We start from the raw sequence: 15393 nt of genomic DNA on the forward strand, positions 1-15393 counted from the left end.
AGAAGATGTTATGAACCTTTTATGCTTACGATTTGTCTATATATATATATATATTATGCTAAAAAAATATTAAAAACTTGTCAGAATTAAAAATATAATAGAATGTTATTTGTAAATGCAAATATTTACGTGGTATCTTTTACTTTTAGGGCCCGTTTGGTGCACAGGATAAGAGACAGGATAGGATAACTGTATCATATCCTGCCGCAATCCAGTGTTTGGTGATACAGCAGGATATGATAAGTTAATCCTGAAGCTTATCCTATCCTGTCTCTCTAGTTATAATTCTTATCCTGAATTTGAGCTGGGTTACCAGCAGGATAGGATAAGAAGAAAAAAAATTACTGATTTATTTTATAAAATATATTTAAAATACATAAAATAAAATTAATAAAATATAAATAATTAAATAATTAATTTTTAAATATATATGTGATTTTCTCACAGGGGTAATTTTGTAATTTACATATTCTAAAAAATCAAAATTTTACTAAAATTACAATATTTTAAAGTAAAATGATTATTAAAAAATTGATAAATAGGGATATTAATTTAAATTTTATTAAAAATTAAATATAATTCTTTTGCAATAATAGTTTTATTATTTACGTATGAGATATATCATATATTTATTTGGCTTATCTAACATGTATATATTATTGAGTTATTTATTTGATCATGATTCATATAAAAAATTAAACTTGATTATTTTCTCATGATTTTTATTTTAAATTATATAAAGTTATTTGATTACTTATTTATATTTTTTATTTAAAAAATTCAAAGTATTACAAAATAATTTTAAAAAAATAACAATTGTTTTACAAGAGTAATTTTGTCAATTAAATATGTTATATATCTTATCATATTATTATGAGCAAGTATGTATTAAAAACAAAATATAATAGTTATCATGTTTGTTATCCTGTGTGCACCAAACATAGGATATGATAACTGAGTATAACTGTTATCCTGCTGTTATCCTATCCTATCCTTATCCTGTTTTATATCCTATCCTGTCACTATGCTATCATGCGCACCAAACGGGCCCTTAGGAACGAAAACCAAATTGTAGGTATTATACTTTATAAAAAAAATAAAAAATTGTAGGTACTATAAAAACAAATCCAAATTGTGGGTAAAAAGACAATTTGGAAGGTTACGAATAAAATTGTGAATTTTTTTCCTACCGTTATATTTATCTCTTTAGTCCTACAAACAAATCAATATTCCTATATTAGCTCTTTCGAAAAATTTTAAAAATGAGTTTTGAACTTTTAGCCAGGGTTAAACCGTAGCTAACCTGAACATCTTTCGGAACACTTTGCCTAAGTTTTTCGATAACAAATTTAAATCGGAAAATTTGTAAAAAAGAGTTCCGGAAAATCGATGGTGCTTATCAGTTATTGCACATAATTTTAATTACAATTGATATACTTGCTTTAGTGGTTGAAAATATTGTTTTGCATTAATGAGTCGCGGATTTGAATTCTAATCAAAACAAAATTGTATTATTTTTTAATAAAAATTACAAGATAAAAGTGGAAGAAAAAAAAAGAATTGAAATTTTAGCAGCCGAGGATCCATATTGAACAACCAATAGCTCAATTTCAGGAAGCAAAATGAAGTTTGAAATTTTAGAAAGCAAAATGAAACCAAAAGAAGCGCCTGAATTACGCAATCTCAACCAAATCCAAAACGACAGTTCCTATTATTTTGCTTCTTCTTACTACCTTCTTTATTTATCGTTCTCTTCATCAAAACAAACGCTCACTACTGCCGCCGATGATGGACGACACTCAAAGAAAAAAGCCACGTCGTCGTCGAAAGAACTCATCCTCATCGCCGATGGTGTTTCTACCCGAAGAACTCCTGGCCGAAATACTACCATTCTTTGACGTCAAAACAATCTTGCGACTCAAATGCCTAAGCAAGTCATGGTTTTCTTTCATATCTGATTCAAACTTCATCGATAAGCATCTTAAAAATTCATCACAAAACCCACACCTCACTTTGTTTTGGTATCCAGCTTTATCATGTTTTAATGTCGTACCTTTCCCCGTGTATCGTATACTCAAAAATCCATCCATCAAAAACCTTTATGACTCACCAAAAATTCCATCCATCGACCATATCAAGCTTGTTGGTTCCTGTAACGGATTGCTCTGCTTGCTTTACTATTCTAGAACTGCTATTGAGTTCTCTTTGTGGAACCCTGCCACTAGAAAAATATCTAAAAAATTAGGGTTGTTACCTCACGGGCGCAACCCTGATTTAGGCCATTTTGACTTCACGTTTGGTTATGATGCTACTGCTTCAACCAGAGATTACAAGGTTGTAGCGTTTCGTGCTAAAGATAATGAAGAAGAAGAAGGTTCATGGAAAAGCGAGGTTAAAGTTTTCAGTGTAGGTGGTGGTGGTGGTGATAATTGTTGGAGAAATATTCAGAGCTTTCCTGTTGTTCCTTTTAATTGGTTTGATACTTATTATCATAGACAACGTATTACTGATGGTGTGCATTTTAGTGGCACCGTTAATTGGTTGGCTGTCGACAACTCTATTGTTTCGCTATACCTTTCAACAGAGACATACAAGCAGTTTCTGATGCCTCCAGGTTTTGATGATGAGGTGCCACTTTTTAAGCCGGTTCTTAGGGTTCTGATGGACTGTCTATGTTTTTATCATGATTCCAACAAAACTGAATTTGTTTTATGGCAAATGAAGCAGTACGGGGTTCGAGAGTCTTGGACTCAATTATTTAAGATTAGTTACCAGAATCTTCAAATGCATGCCAGTTTTCAATTGGCGTGCCTTTATGTAAATGGTGATATGGCGATCTTTGCAGATGAATCACGGAAAGATCGCTACCAGGCATTTATCTATAATTTAAATGATAAAACAGTTGAGAGAATTAAATGTAGAAACAACATACGGTGGTTCGAGGAAGCAAAGGATTATGTAGAAAGTTTGGTTTCAGTTTGTTGAGAGTAAGTTTCTCTTACAAATTTGCTTATTTGAATTTATGTTAATTCAATTGCTCTGTATGTATCCTTGTCATTATGCAATTTACTCTGTGGCTTTGCTGTGGTTTGTTCTGTCTTATTTTAAGTATGTTACTGTCAAACTGGTTTTATTGTTTTCTGTGTTACTTGAAGTTTAGGTGTGTGTGGGCAATTTTTTCTTGTTTCTCTGCCTGGTAGTGCAGTTGTGTGTATCTTTTTGGCTCCTATCCGGGTAAATCTTGTGCTTCGGTATCGAGTTTGAAACGATATGATAGTTAGAAATATGTATAATAGAAATTTTATGTTTGGATTGTTCTAATTTTTGAGCATTGACTTATCTAAGTTTCTTATTGCTACTTCTGTCATACCATGACATATAATGCTTTCACTTCATCAATCAATTTTCAATTTGTTTCCTTCTTATTATATTTCACACAATCTATTTTAGCTAGTGAAATTGGTATTAACCATAGTCACACCGTTCGCAATTCATGTCGGTACGCACTCTCAAAGAATTAGGTACGCGGGGGTATACAGCCGTTCGAATATATTAATTAACAAAAATAGATGATAAAAAATATTAATACCATTAACTAATAACTAAAACCATCCAACACCTTACCCAAAAAAAAAGTCCAACCAACAAAATAGTACATCAGTAACTAAATCCAACAAAATAGTAACAAACTACAATTTGCCCATTCTCTATTTGATAGTTTGGTAAGTTACTCAAATGCAGATGCTCCAATTTCTTAAAAGCTATCTCAGAAGAAGCATCATTCTCATCATCACTTTCAATTATTTCTTCTATCTTTCACAACCAATTATGCACAACTTTGATAGTTATTTCAGAATGTCCAGCGCATTCGCTTCCACTCGAGAAAATATAAGTGAAGGAACTACCTTTCAAAAATAAACAAACTACTAATAAACAATAGTACAAACTAATAAAATGAGCTTTGTGAAAGGTGAAGGAATGCAAAGGAATATGAAGAGGAAAAAAGCCCCACGTTGCTTAGTTTCACAAGTTTTAAAGTTTGAGAACACTATAAATAAGTGCACACTTTCTCTTGTTACGCGATTTTTAGTGAATTCTTCATGAATTTGCATGTACCGAATTCGAAAAAGCATTGTGAACCGGTTCACGGTCTGTTAAGTGAATTATGTGACTATGGTATCAACATAATGATTTCATTTACTTCAATTTTCATTAACATATTTATTTGTTTGTAGCTATAACATATTTTCATTAACTGGATTCATATATGGATATTGATTCACTTGTGAACATTACGAATTCATTTCTATTAATTATGTGAGCTTATGTGAGCTTCGTGTTTCGCTTTTTCACCGCTAGTCTAATGAGTACTTTATTTTTTTAACATTAGATTGTAACTTCAAGCACATTGGGCACTATCAATGCTACATGGAAGTGGGAAAGCATTTGATATTGCACGACACGGATAAGCTAAGCAGCCATGGTTACAGGATGATGGATTAGACAATCAGTTAGATTACTTACTGTGATCTAAAAATTTTGCCATTTTCTTAGATGTTGTTTTGATGTGAGCCAGAGCATTTGATCTTTGTGCAACAAGCAACTGTTTTGTCTTTTTAATTTTTCTAATAATATCATGTTATTCTTTTATTTATTTTTTTTAAAATATCAAATAGTCTACACCACACCGGTACTTTGACACGAATACATCAAAACATAAACAGGAGTAGTACCGGTATCATTCGGATTTGGATCGGCTGAAGTAACCACTACCCACAAAATGGTAGCTGCACATAGGGGTGCTCGCAGTTCGGTTTGGATCGGTTTTGAGGCAAAAACTCATCCGATCCAAAAATAAATTCATTTGCGGTTTGGTTCGGTTTTGGATGACAAATAAAAAAGATCCGATCTAATCCGATCCAATATTATGCGGTTTAATTTGGATCGGTTTTTGGATATCCAAATTTTAAATTGTAATTTTTTTTAATAAATATGAATATTATAAAAAACGCTACAAAATAATAGTTTGACATTTTTGACAAAATAAATATTAAGTTTGATGTAAAATATAACATATAATATATTGAAAATTAATATTTTGGAATGACAATTACCAATTATATTCGAAAGATATAAAAAGTAAAAAAAATAGATTAAATTAAACTAACATATAGTATTAACAAAATTTAAAATGAAAAAAAAAGGTTAATGCAATATATATATTTATACTAATAAAAAGATAAATAAATATTAAAATATATGTATGCGGTTTGGTTCGATTTTAAGAAATCAATCCGAAATCCGATCCGATCCAGCGGTTTTCACAAAAGAACATCCAAACACATCCAAAAAACTTCGGTTTTTTGCGGTTTTCGGTTTTTTTGGATCGGTTTTCGGTTTTTATTTGGATTGGTTTGGATTTGAGCACCCCTAGCTGCACACAACAGATCAGAAACTCCTGATAAAATAACTAATTTTATATAGATTATAATCTTGGCCATTCATTTCGGATCGGGGTTAGAAACAGTTACTGCGTTGATGCAATAACTGCATCAAATCCAATTCCGTGTATCATACTCCAAGACTGCTGCTCAACACGGAACTATAAGGACCAAACTGGACCACAACATTACTATGACTCTGTTTGATAACACAAATAAGCTAGCTTATAGCTTATTATATGAGCTTATAAGCTTGTTTCAAAAAATTAGAGGTGTTTGGTAACAAGCTTTTTGTACTAGCTTATAGCTTTTTTTCAGATGCTATTTCAAGTAGCATTTGAGCTTATAGCTTATAGCTTTTTACACTTTATTCCATTTTTACCCTTTAATTTAATAACTACCCACTCTAAAAAATAAACTACCCACTATCAATTATGTAATTTTATATTTAATAACCACTTTAAAAGCTAATTTTACCAAACACTTTAATTTTAATAAGCTAGCTTTTCAGCTATCAGCTATAAGCTAGCTTTTCAGCTATCAGCTAGCTTATCAGCTATCAGCTAGCTTATAGCTTATTTTTACCAAACAGACCCTATATATACCATTTTTGACCTATTTTCTACTATGGTATTATATATGCTGTTTGCCTAAGGTATTATCTCCTATTTTCTACTATTGCAATAGTTACTATATCTCCAAATTTGGACCAAACTGGACCACAACGTTACTATATATGCAACGTTACTATATATACCTATTTTTATGTTGCTTTTTTGTCACTAATATCTCAGCTGCAGCTCTACAAATCAGTGAAATAAACTTTTCATGCAAGGCCGATTCACCTCCTTAATGTGAAACCTATGTGACATATTTTGCCAAATCTCCAAATTTCTTGAGCCTAACAAACATATCTGATATATTTGATATGAGTCCTTTATCCATTGCAAAAGCTGATTCCAAGCCAAGCCTTTCCTTACTAGTACCTGTAACTTGCGGTTGTGCTAGAAATCGCTATTTCGCAAATTTGACTTATACAATCAAGCTAGGTGACAGCTACTTCATAGTTTCAACCACTCAATACCCGAATCTCACCAATTATAAGGAAATGGAAGATTTCAACCCAAATATAAGTCCAAATCTATTGCCACTAGAAATCAGTTGAACAAAGGAATAAAGTATTTGATTACTTATGGCATCACAAGCGGACATGTTTGTCGAGAATAGTCACAAGTTTTTAGAAAAAATTTACGGTCACAAGTGTTTCAGTAAACAAAAAAAATTCTAGAAAAATTTTATATATCTGAACATTTTTTCCAAAGTGTTCCGGTAACCAAAAAAAATAGAAAATTTTACATACTTGAACACTTTTTTCCAAAGTGTTCCAGTAACCAAAAAAAATTTTAGAAAATTTTTACATACTTGAACACTTTTTTTCGAAGTGTTCTGGTAACCGACAAATCGGAAAAGTAGAAGAGTTTACCGGTGTACAACATCCTCCGGAAAAGTCAGAAAATGACAAAATAAATAATGATAAAAAATAATATAGTAAAATAAGGGCAGAATGAGAATATTTTAAAATATGTATAGGGGTAAATAGTTAAATGTTGGGGTAGAAAAAAAAATTCTCATTCAGCAAACTTCACGCATTTGGGCTGACCTGCACTTTATTGGATCAGGTTCTATGTCCCCCAATGATTTCTCTTGTAATTTCTTTTTCCTTTTATTAAATATTGTTATTATGGGAATATGGTAGACGATGAGGGTTTTTGGAAGTGCCTAGACTGGTATTCCTAAAGATCACTATTCTTTTAACTTAGGAAAAAAAAAGTTAAATAATTTATTTTAGAGTATAAAAGACAAAAAGAAATATAATTTGAAGTGTAAAACAAATAAAAAGTACTATAACAATGTTATGATATAATTATAAAATTATAGGCTACAAGTAACAATTTTTATTTAACTCAACTATCAAATACAGTATAGTCTTATAGGTGGTGCTGGAAAGGATATGTAAAGTGAATAAAAAATTGGAGGTCATGATAATACCCCCAAAGTTTATAGAGAATAAGAAAGATCTGAATAATTTGTTCTCTTTCTCTTATTTAATTTCTTTACCCTATATAATAGCCTATATTCAAAACTACAAACTCAATAAAATTAGAAAATGAAAAAATAAATGAAATTATTAAGTCCCAGCATAATAAATTAATGATAGCTCATGGAGTAATAGTATAGTGGAAGAGATTACTAGTACCAGAACCCATTCTTTGTCTCTTCGTCTCTTTCTCGGTGTCGTGTCTCGAACCGAAAACCTCTAAGTTGAAGAACGAATTCTCAACCAAATGACCTCTTAGAAATACTCATAGAAAAAGTGACATCATACGAACGCATTCACAACTTTTGTTAATACATCTCACAATTTTTGGATAATTGCACATACTTCTTAGACAGTCGGAATCATGTTCACATATCTTTAAGAAAGCTTTAACTAATAATATGGATACAAAAAAAAAATGTTAATAATATGGATACAAAATATTGTTTGAATTAAATAAGAAAATCTGTAAATGATGAAACAATGGCTTACCGGTTGGCTTTTCGTCAATGTCCACCACAATAAGAAATATAAAAAGAAAGATGATTACGGTATAATTTTTTTTGAGAATTTTAGCCATATTTTTCGGATTTGTATATAACTAATACAATATAATTTAATTGTTATATAATGTACAAATCTCAAACACACTTTACATCGATTAAATATTTTTTAGCTCTAAGAGAAATTATAAATATTTATTCATATAACATGAATCATTGTTAAATATTCTTTACGTATATCAACATATTGTGTTTGCCCTTTGGCAACCTTAGTTAGTAAATCAAATAAGAAAAGGGAAAAATCACAAAGCTCTTATAATATTTAAATCACAAAGCTCTTATAATATTTATATTTTATCCTATCATTCAGTTTTTTACCAAAAAATATTTATATTTTATCCTTTCATGATAGAAAAGGGAAAAATCACAAAGCTCTTATAATAATGGAATCTATTTTGGGATCAAAGTTAACCTCTTGACATTGTTCGAGAGACATGATTGTTTCTTGTGAGCTAAACTAATATTGTATCTTTTAAGGCAAAATGCATGTATGTATAAGTCTTTTTAAATTTTAAGTGTCTATGAGATAAATTCTTTAAGTTTTTTAAGATACAAATAGGTTCTTAGAAATAGGTGAGAGGCTTAATTCATCCTTACAAAACCGGTTTGTAAAGTGAGGATTGCCTCTTGCTTATAAACACTCATTCAGGTCATCTCGCAATCGATGTGGGACTCTTAACACACCCTCTCACGTCCAGCACTATTGGGCTTGGTGCGTGGATATAAACGGTGGGTGGCCCAATAACGGAAACCTGATAACATGTGGCCCAGTGGATCGTGAAAAGGCTTTGATACCATCTTAGAATTGAGTATTGGGCCTAACTCTACTCTACAAAGTCGGTTTTGTAAGGATGAGTTAGGCCCAATACCCATTTTCTAAGATGATATCAGAGCCTATCCACGATTTGGTGGGCCACTTCGTCGAGGGTGTGTGTTAAAGAAGTCCCACATCGCTTGCGAGATGGCCTAAATAAGTGTTTATAAAGTAGAGACAATCATCACCTTACAAATCAATTTTGTAGGGTTGAGTTAGACCCAATACTCAATTCTAAGACAGATCTTTAAGTTTTACGTAAAAATGATCTTCAAAGTTCACAAATATGATTTTTTATTTATGTATGTACGTAGGTAGTACGCATGTCAATAATTTTAACAGAAAAACCCTCTTTTCTAGAAATCAATGAGAAAAAACCTTCACCATTGACAACAATGTAAACCCCTCACTACTAGATCAAATCTAGTAGCTTACTCGAATATGACTTTTGGTGAGAACATTTATTGGTTAGACTTTATTTAACTCGCAACCGAACTCTGAATCGCGCCCCATTTTTCTTAGAATTAGAGGATTAATAAAAAAAAATTATAAAATTATTTCTCTATTATACAATTAATTTAATTAGTATGTGTATAATTATTAACTGCATACATGTCTCCACCTGATGAATATGAAAACACATGAATTGTCATATCCATTAATTGATGTGGCAACATATCATTAGATATATGTGTATATAATTGTACACCGACAGAATATACTAATTAAACTTTTATACCCCACCTTAACCTAGTTTTTTTCTTCTTGATCTATCAAGGAGTGGTGGTTTTAGGGTCAATTTTTGACCCAAAATCACCCCTCATGATTGTTTTTCCTTTTCTTCTTTATTTAAATAAGTGATCTTCACATTGATCAAGTTTTTCTTTTGTGTTTTCTTTTTTGTGATTTCGTCGTCTGAGTGCGGCGTTGTGTTGTTCGTCGTCTTCTGCGACGTTTTTGTTGTCCCGTATTGTGCGGTATTCATTTGATTTCTATTGAAAAGATCGGTTTCAGTCAATTACAGATTCAACCAATGATTTGGGCTTCAACGCTGCAGATCCGGAGGCATGGATACTTCAGTGACTTTAACTTTATCATATTATTTGTTGTAGGCATTTTGCCGTTGTATGCTATTAACTCGGATGCTATGAGTTTTGTTCGCAGATTCATCCTTTACGTTTTTAGTGATGTTGATTATGTGGTTGTTTTTTATGTAATCTATCAATTTGAATGAATGAATGAATACCATTTTGTTATTGTCAAAAAAAAAAAAAAAAACTTTTATACAATAGTTGACAAATAATTTTTTGATGGGTAATGTTAACTTATGCCCTAATGACACATGTTAAGCTACCTAAAAATAGAAATATAACATTTAATGATACAAAGAATTTAATATTTAGACAATTGAATACACCACAAGTTCAATAATTTTTTTCCACATTTCACAAGTTAACATTCTCGTTTTTTAATTCATAAAAATGATCATTAATTAAAAAAAAAAAAAAAAACAAAGAGTATCACTATCAACTAGCTCAGTTGTTGTCACGGTTTACTAGCTCATCTCACGCTGTCACTTACGCTGTGCAATCTATTGTTTTTGTGATCTCTCCAACTTGTGTTTGTATACACAAAACCTCTCTATTTCAATCAACTTTTTTCTACTTTTTCCCACCAAACTTCAGAATCTCTGGAAACTAAGGTACTTTCGTTCTTCCTTTATCAACATTATATTTTGCTGTAATTTTGCACAAACCCCTTAAACTTATCTTTTGTGTAGCTTTGATTCTTTTTATTTCAAATTCTCAATGGATAAACCACCATTTTGGTTATTGAAAATGTAATTTGCTCCGACAATGGTCTTTAATATATCAAAATTGCAAATACATTCACGAGTGTTGCTTTTATTAGTCATTTTAATCCTCAAATTTTTTCTTAGGTAGTCAATTGAGTCCATTAAAGTTACTACTAAAAGATATGTTAGAGATGTATCCAAGAGCGTTTAGATGAGATGTCGCGAGTCTCTTGTAGCTTAATCAATGTCCTGGATTCGATGACTGACTTTGACTTGCAGCGGTGATACCCAGTTTACACCCAACAAAAAAATAATGTTAGAGATGTACCCAAGAGCGTTTAGATGAAATGTTGTGAGTCTCTTCTAGTTTAACCAGTATCCTGGGTTCAACCTCTGACTTTGAGACCCAGTTTACCCTGGAAAAAAAAAGATATGTTAAAGATGTATTTGCCATTTCAATACATTTGATAGTAACTAAGACATTGAGCTCGAGTGATTAATGAGCTCTCCCTAGAACGAATGGTTTGGGAGAACCCGAGTTCGAGTACTGGTGGGAACAATTATTGGTCAGATTTTATTCTGCTGGGAACTAGATAGTTAATATCGGGAAAAAAAAAAAAGACTAATTTGATTGTAAATTACACTTTCAGGACCAAAATAAATGTTTGCCCAATTCTCAATCAAGTGAAGGGTATTATTCTGTTTAGATAAACGAAATGAAAGGAAAAAACCAATTAAAGGACTCAATCAAATATGATTCCCCTTTTTGTGTTTAATTTATCTCTTCACTTTGTTTCTTTTTTTCCCCTTTTTGTACCTCAGTGTGTGGCTATGGAAAGGAAAAGAGACTCAATCCCTTCAGCTAGGGCAAGAAAAAGAGGCAAAAGAGGGAAAGAAAAAGCTAATGAGGTAGTAAGTCAAGAAATTGGCTCTTGTTTTTCTGATCTTCCATTTCCAATCACCACCCACATTTTACTTCAACTTCCTATCAAATCTGTTCTCATTTGTAAGCGTGTTTGTAGAACTTGGAACACATTGATTTCAGACCCATATTTTGCCGAATTGCACTTTAAGTTGTCACGAATTGGTTACATGATTCGGACATGTGATCCAAAACTAGTCTCAAGAACCATGTGCCTTCTTGAAAATGAGCTTCATGAATTTGACAATGAATGGGATCGTATTTTGAAGCTTGAACCTACGTTCAAACTTCCTCTTCGTGATGCCAAATTAGTTTTAGACAAACGAGATGAGGCTAATGGCATGCTTGTTTGCAAACCAAAAGATCATAGATTTGTTGTCGCTAATTCCTGCAATGGCTTGCTTTGCTTGTGTGATCCAATCAACAAAGATCCTTTAATTGTTTGCAACCCAATTACAAGTGAGTTTATAAGACTTCCTAAGGTCACTAGGACGCCGGAGAAAAGTCAGAGACCAATATGTTCTGGTATTGGCTTCCAACCTAAAACTAATGAATATAAGGTGATAAGAATGTGGAACAATTATGATAACTATGTGTTTCAAGGTATAGCTGTTGAAATTCATAAGGTAGGAACATCAACATGGAGGAATGTTAGAGTTGATCGTAGTATTTTTACATGGAGGCTTGAACATCCCACTTTTTTGAATGGATCACTTCATTGGATACTTTTTGACAGTCGGAGATGGTCAATATTGCGTTTCAACTTTGAAACTGAGAAGTTGAAACTCTTCCCTTCTCCTTCCTTCACACATAATGGACTTCCGCTGCCTCACAAAGAGGGTGTCAGCATGGGAGCATTGGAGGACTCTCTTTACATATGTTATGTAAATTTAATTAGTTATGTCGAAGTGTGGGTCATGAAGAAATATGGTTCTAAAAAATCATGGACTAAGGTTTTTAGCAATCATTCTTTTGGTGCACCTCATAGGGATATTAGTTTATGTTGGCCAGTAATACACTTTGAAAAGGTTACTGCCTTACTGGAGTATCATTCTGATGTAGGGTTTACCTACTGTAAACCTGAAAAGAATCGGTTAAAAAGATTCCTAGTTTGCGGAACTAAAGCAAAACTACTTGAAGTAATTCCTCATATTCCAAGTCTTATCTCACTTAAAGATGTTGTGAAAGGAGATAATATTGAAGTGTTGAACTTGAATGTCCACTCGCGGTAAGGGCATAGCTTTTAAAATTCCTATTTTTGTTGATTATTGAATCTAATGTTTCCTTAACAATCATAACATGTTTGATAGTATTATTTTGTTACTTAAGGTTACACGTGCTTCATCAATCAATTGCTTATACAACTAAATTATATATCTTGTCATTTGGTAGAAACATTATGTGGTACTGGTATTGTTTATATATATGTTAGAATTTTAGGTTTTCTTCACAAGTTTAATTGGGGATGTACTATCGATGTAAATTAGTTTTAAACCGACATCTAGTAAAAACTCGTTATATTGCTACATAATTCCACTTTTTAACCAAATTTAGAAACAACCGCAAAATATTATATTATCATTCGACGTCAAGTGTAAAATTAGTTTACACTGTGACAATGTGTGTCCCTTCCCTTTACTCTTTCTTCCTATGAAGCACAGACACTCCTTGCCGAGTCGTGTCGTGGCGAGTCCTCGGATTAGGTGTGTCGCGGTGTCGGTCGGACACATGGTGTCTGTGTCTATGTCTATGCTTCATAGTTTGTTCATATCTACCATATTCAATTACATTTTGACTCTTGCAGTTTATGAAGAAAAAAAAATTCATGTGGACACAAACTTCATCTCTAATTAGTAATTACATCTATTAATCTTTCTTTATCCTTGGATCTTCTGTAATTATCAAATAGTAGACATAAAGAGAGAGTAAAAACAGAAGCTGGAAACTATAATGACCCCACTACTACTCTAACAATATTTACTAATATTGGTATTGTTTTATATAGGTGTGCAAAGTTTAAATTGCCAGAAGAAAATGAAGTTCTCTACTTGGCTCAAGATTTTTGAATTGGCTTATACTTCTCTTAATTTGATGGTGTAGAATATGGTGAAGTATACGATCTAAGAAGTAATTGTCATACTGTATCACAATTTTTGGTTTTGCTAGCTCTAGCTGTTTGTGACTTTTGTATGAACAAAACAATATTATCTTAGACTTCAAAATTAATTAATGGTTTCATGAGAATGATATATTACATTATTTGTCTAGGTTTAGAAAAAGAGGATGATTGTTGCTTATCCTTTTTATTCTACTCCTCATAAGTTGAAATGTGATCTGATAAGGACTGCATCAATTTTTTTCAAAATGAGGGTATGGTTAGCTTACAAATATGAATCATTATTAGTTTATACTTTCCAAGGTAGTGCAACTCAATTTATCTTGCCACTTTCTTTATCACTTACTATTTCTTTTTTATCTTGAAATCGAGTAACAGTGAAGAAAGAATGAGAAAAGAAATAGATGTCACAGCATAACTATGACACTATATGAAATATTCCGTCCGTCTTATTAAAAGTGTCTTATTTAAGTTGTGTGCGGTTTTTTGAAAAATGATTAATTTCGTTGAAAGCTTATTTATTTGTTTGGATAAATTGTCTCACATTATTTCTCAAGCCGTGGAGGAGGGTCATCGGAAGTCGTTGAAAGCTGGTTGGGAGGGTCCAATAATATCGCACCTTGTGTTTGCGAATGATTTACCACTTTTTGGACAGGCAACATAGAGGCAATTTCGTCATTTAAATAGATTTCTTGAGCTGTTTTGCAAGATGTCAGGCCAGAATATTAGTGTGGTGAAGACTAATATATTGATAAGATTGTTCGGGTCTCGGGTTTCAAAGAAATGACATGCTTGGGGAAATACCTTGGAGTTCCTCTTATGGTTGAACTCCAAAGAAAGCAGATTCTAATTACATCATTGATCAAATAAGTACCAAGCTTGCGTCCCGGAAGGCCAAACAGTTTCAGGGAGAGTAACATTTGCAAAAGGCAATTCCAATTTATCCTATGATGACAAATGCTATTCTAAAGTTGTGTTTGTAGAATATACATCGGATGCAACGATCCTTTATTTAGGCTGATGATCATGATAGAAAGTTCATGCGTTGAGATGGAAGATAGTTACTCGTGCTAAGGGATTTGGAGGTTTGGGGTTGAGAAACCTCAATATAATGAATGCTGTGTGGTTAATGAAGCGAAAACTGCAGCACTTATAATTTGTTGATAAAAAGTAGATAAAATTTACATAAGCCATCAAGTAAGTCTCAGACACTTTCAAATAGATTCGTAAGATTATGAATATTTTTAAAAGGTCTCTGATTGGCTGAGTCTATTAAACTTTCAAATTGATTCTCATATTTAACCGCGTACAATCTTTTAGGTTCATATACACTGAACTGAATTATATAAATGGTTTGGTTCAGTTCATTTGCTATCAAGGTAAATGATTAGAATATCAATGTTATTCTTATATTTAATTATTTATCCCCAATTTAGTCCCTAACATACTCTTTGAACAAATTTTGTAATAGTTATACATATTTTTTTTTAATATTCATACTCACATAGACTTTTTTAAAAGGAGGAAACCACCAAATTGATTTGTCTTTATAATTCCCTCTTAAATAACTCATTGACTCTTTCAATATCTCATTCAATATCTCAAACTAGTGGAGTATTAAGTGTCAGGTGAACAATGACATCA

The 15393-nt window shown here is 32.0% G+C and overlaps 2 protein-coding genes and 1 long non-coding RNA gene across 4 annotated transcripts; 2 read left to right on the forward strand and 1 right to left on the reverse strand.

Annotated features, from left to right (window-relative positions):
- The first annotated feature begins 1848 nt into the window (after positions 1–1848).
- Positions 1849–2849, forward strand: LOC123922487 (F-box/kelch-repeat protein At3g23880-like). The gene is made up of 2 exons (XM_045975204.1): positions 1849–2726; positions 2846–2849. The coding sequence occupies exons 1-2, from the start codon at positions 1849–1851 to the stop codon at positions 2847–2849; spliced, it is 882 nt and encodes a 293-aa protein (XP_045831160.1).
- A 4492-nt stretch (positions 2850–7341) lies between these two features.
- LOC123923675 lies at positions 7342–8338 on the reverse strand. The gene is made up of 2 exons (XR_006814464.1): positions 8032–8338; positions 7342–7932 (listed from the first exon to the last, which is right to left on the reverse strand). It is a non-coding gene; the product is annotated as an uncharacterized LOC123923675 (long non-coding RNA).
- A 2102-nt stretch (positions 8339–10440) lies between these two features.
- LOC123919671 (F-box/kelch-repeat protein At3g06240-like) lies at positions 10441–14018 on the forward strand. 2 transcript variants are annotated; one of them, XM_045971644.1, is made up of 3 exons: positions 10441–10618; positions 11534–12861; positions 13639–13863. In XM_045971644.1, the coding sequence occupies exons 2-3, from the start codon at positions 11543–11545 to the stop codon at positions 13697–13699; spliced, it is 1380 nt and encodes a 459-aa protein (XP_045827600.1). In that variant the 5' UTR covers positions 10441–10618; positions 11534–11542; the 3' UTR covers positions 13700–13863. The 2 variants fall into 2 exon arrangements, with proteins under 2 accessions (XP_045827600.1, XP_045827599.1); XM_045971643.1 differs by having other exon boundaries at positions 10441–12861; positions 13639–14018.
- Positions 14019–15393: the final 1375 nt, after the last annotated feature.

This window comes from Trifolium pratense, linkage group LG4, assembly GCF_020283565.1.
Source record: "Trifolium pratense cultivar HEN17-A07 linkage group LG4, ARS_RC_1.1, whole genome shotgun sequence".
In the NCBI taxonomy this organism is placed as follows: domain Eukaryota; kingdom Viridiplantae; phylum Streptophyta; class Magnoliopsida; order Fabales; family Fabaceae; genus Trifolium; species Trifolium pratense.

Bases quoted from the DNA above. Each gene is read 5' to 3' on its own strand.
- LOC123922487 (XM_045975204.1), top strand. From the start codon at position 1,849: ATGGTGTTTCTACCCGAAGAACTCCTGGCCGAAATACTACCATTCTTT.
- LOC123919671 (XM_045971643.1), top strand. From the start codon at position 11,465: ATGATTCCCCTTTTTGTGTTTAATTTATCTCTTCACTTTGTTTCTTTT. The intron at 12,862-13,638 runs GTAAGGGCATAG...TGTTTTATATAG, and splicing joins AACTTGAATGTCCACTCGCG to GTGTGCAAAGTTTAAATTGC.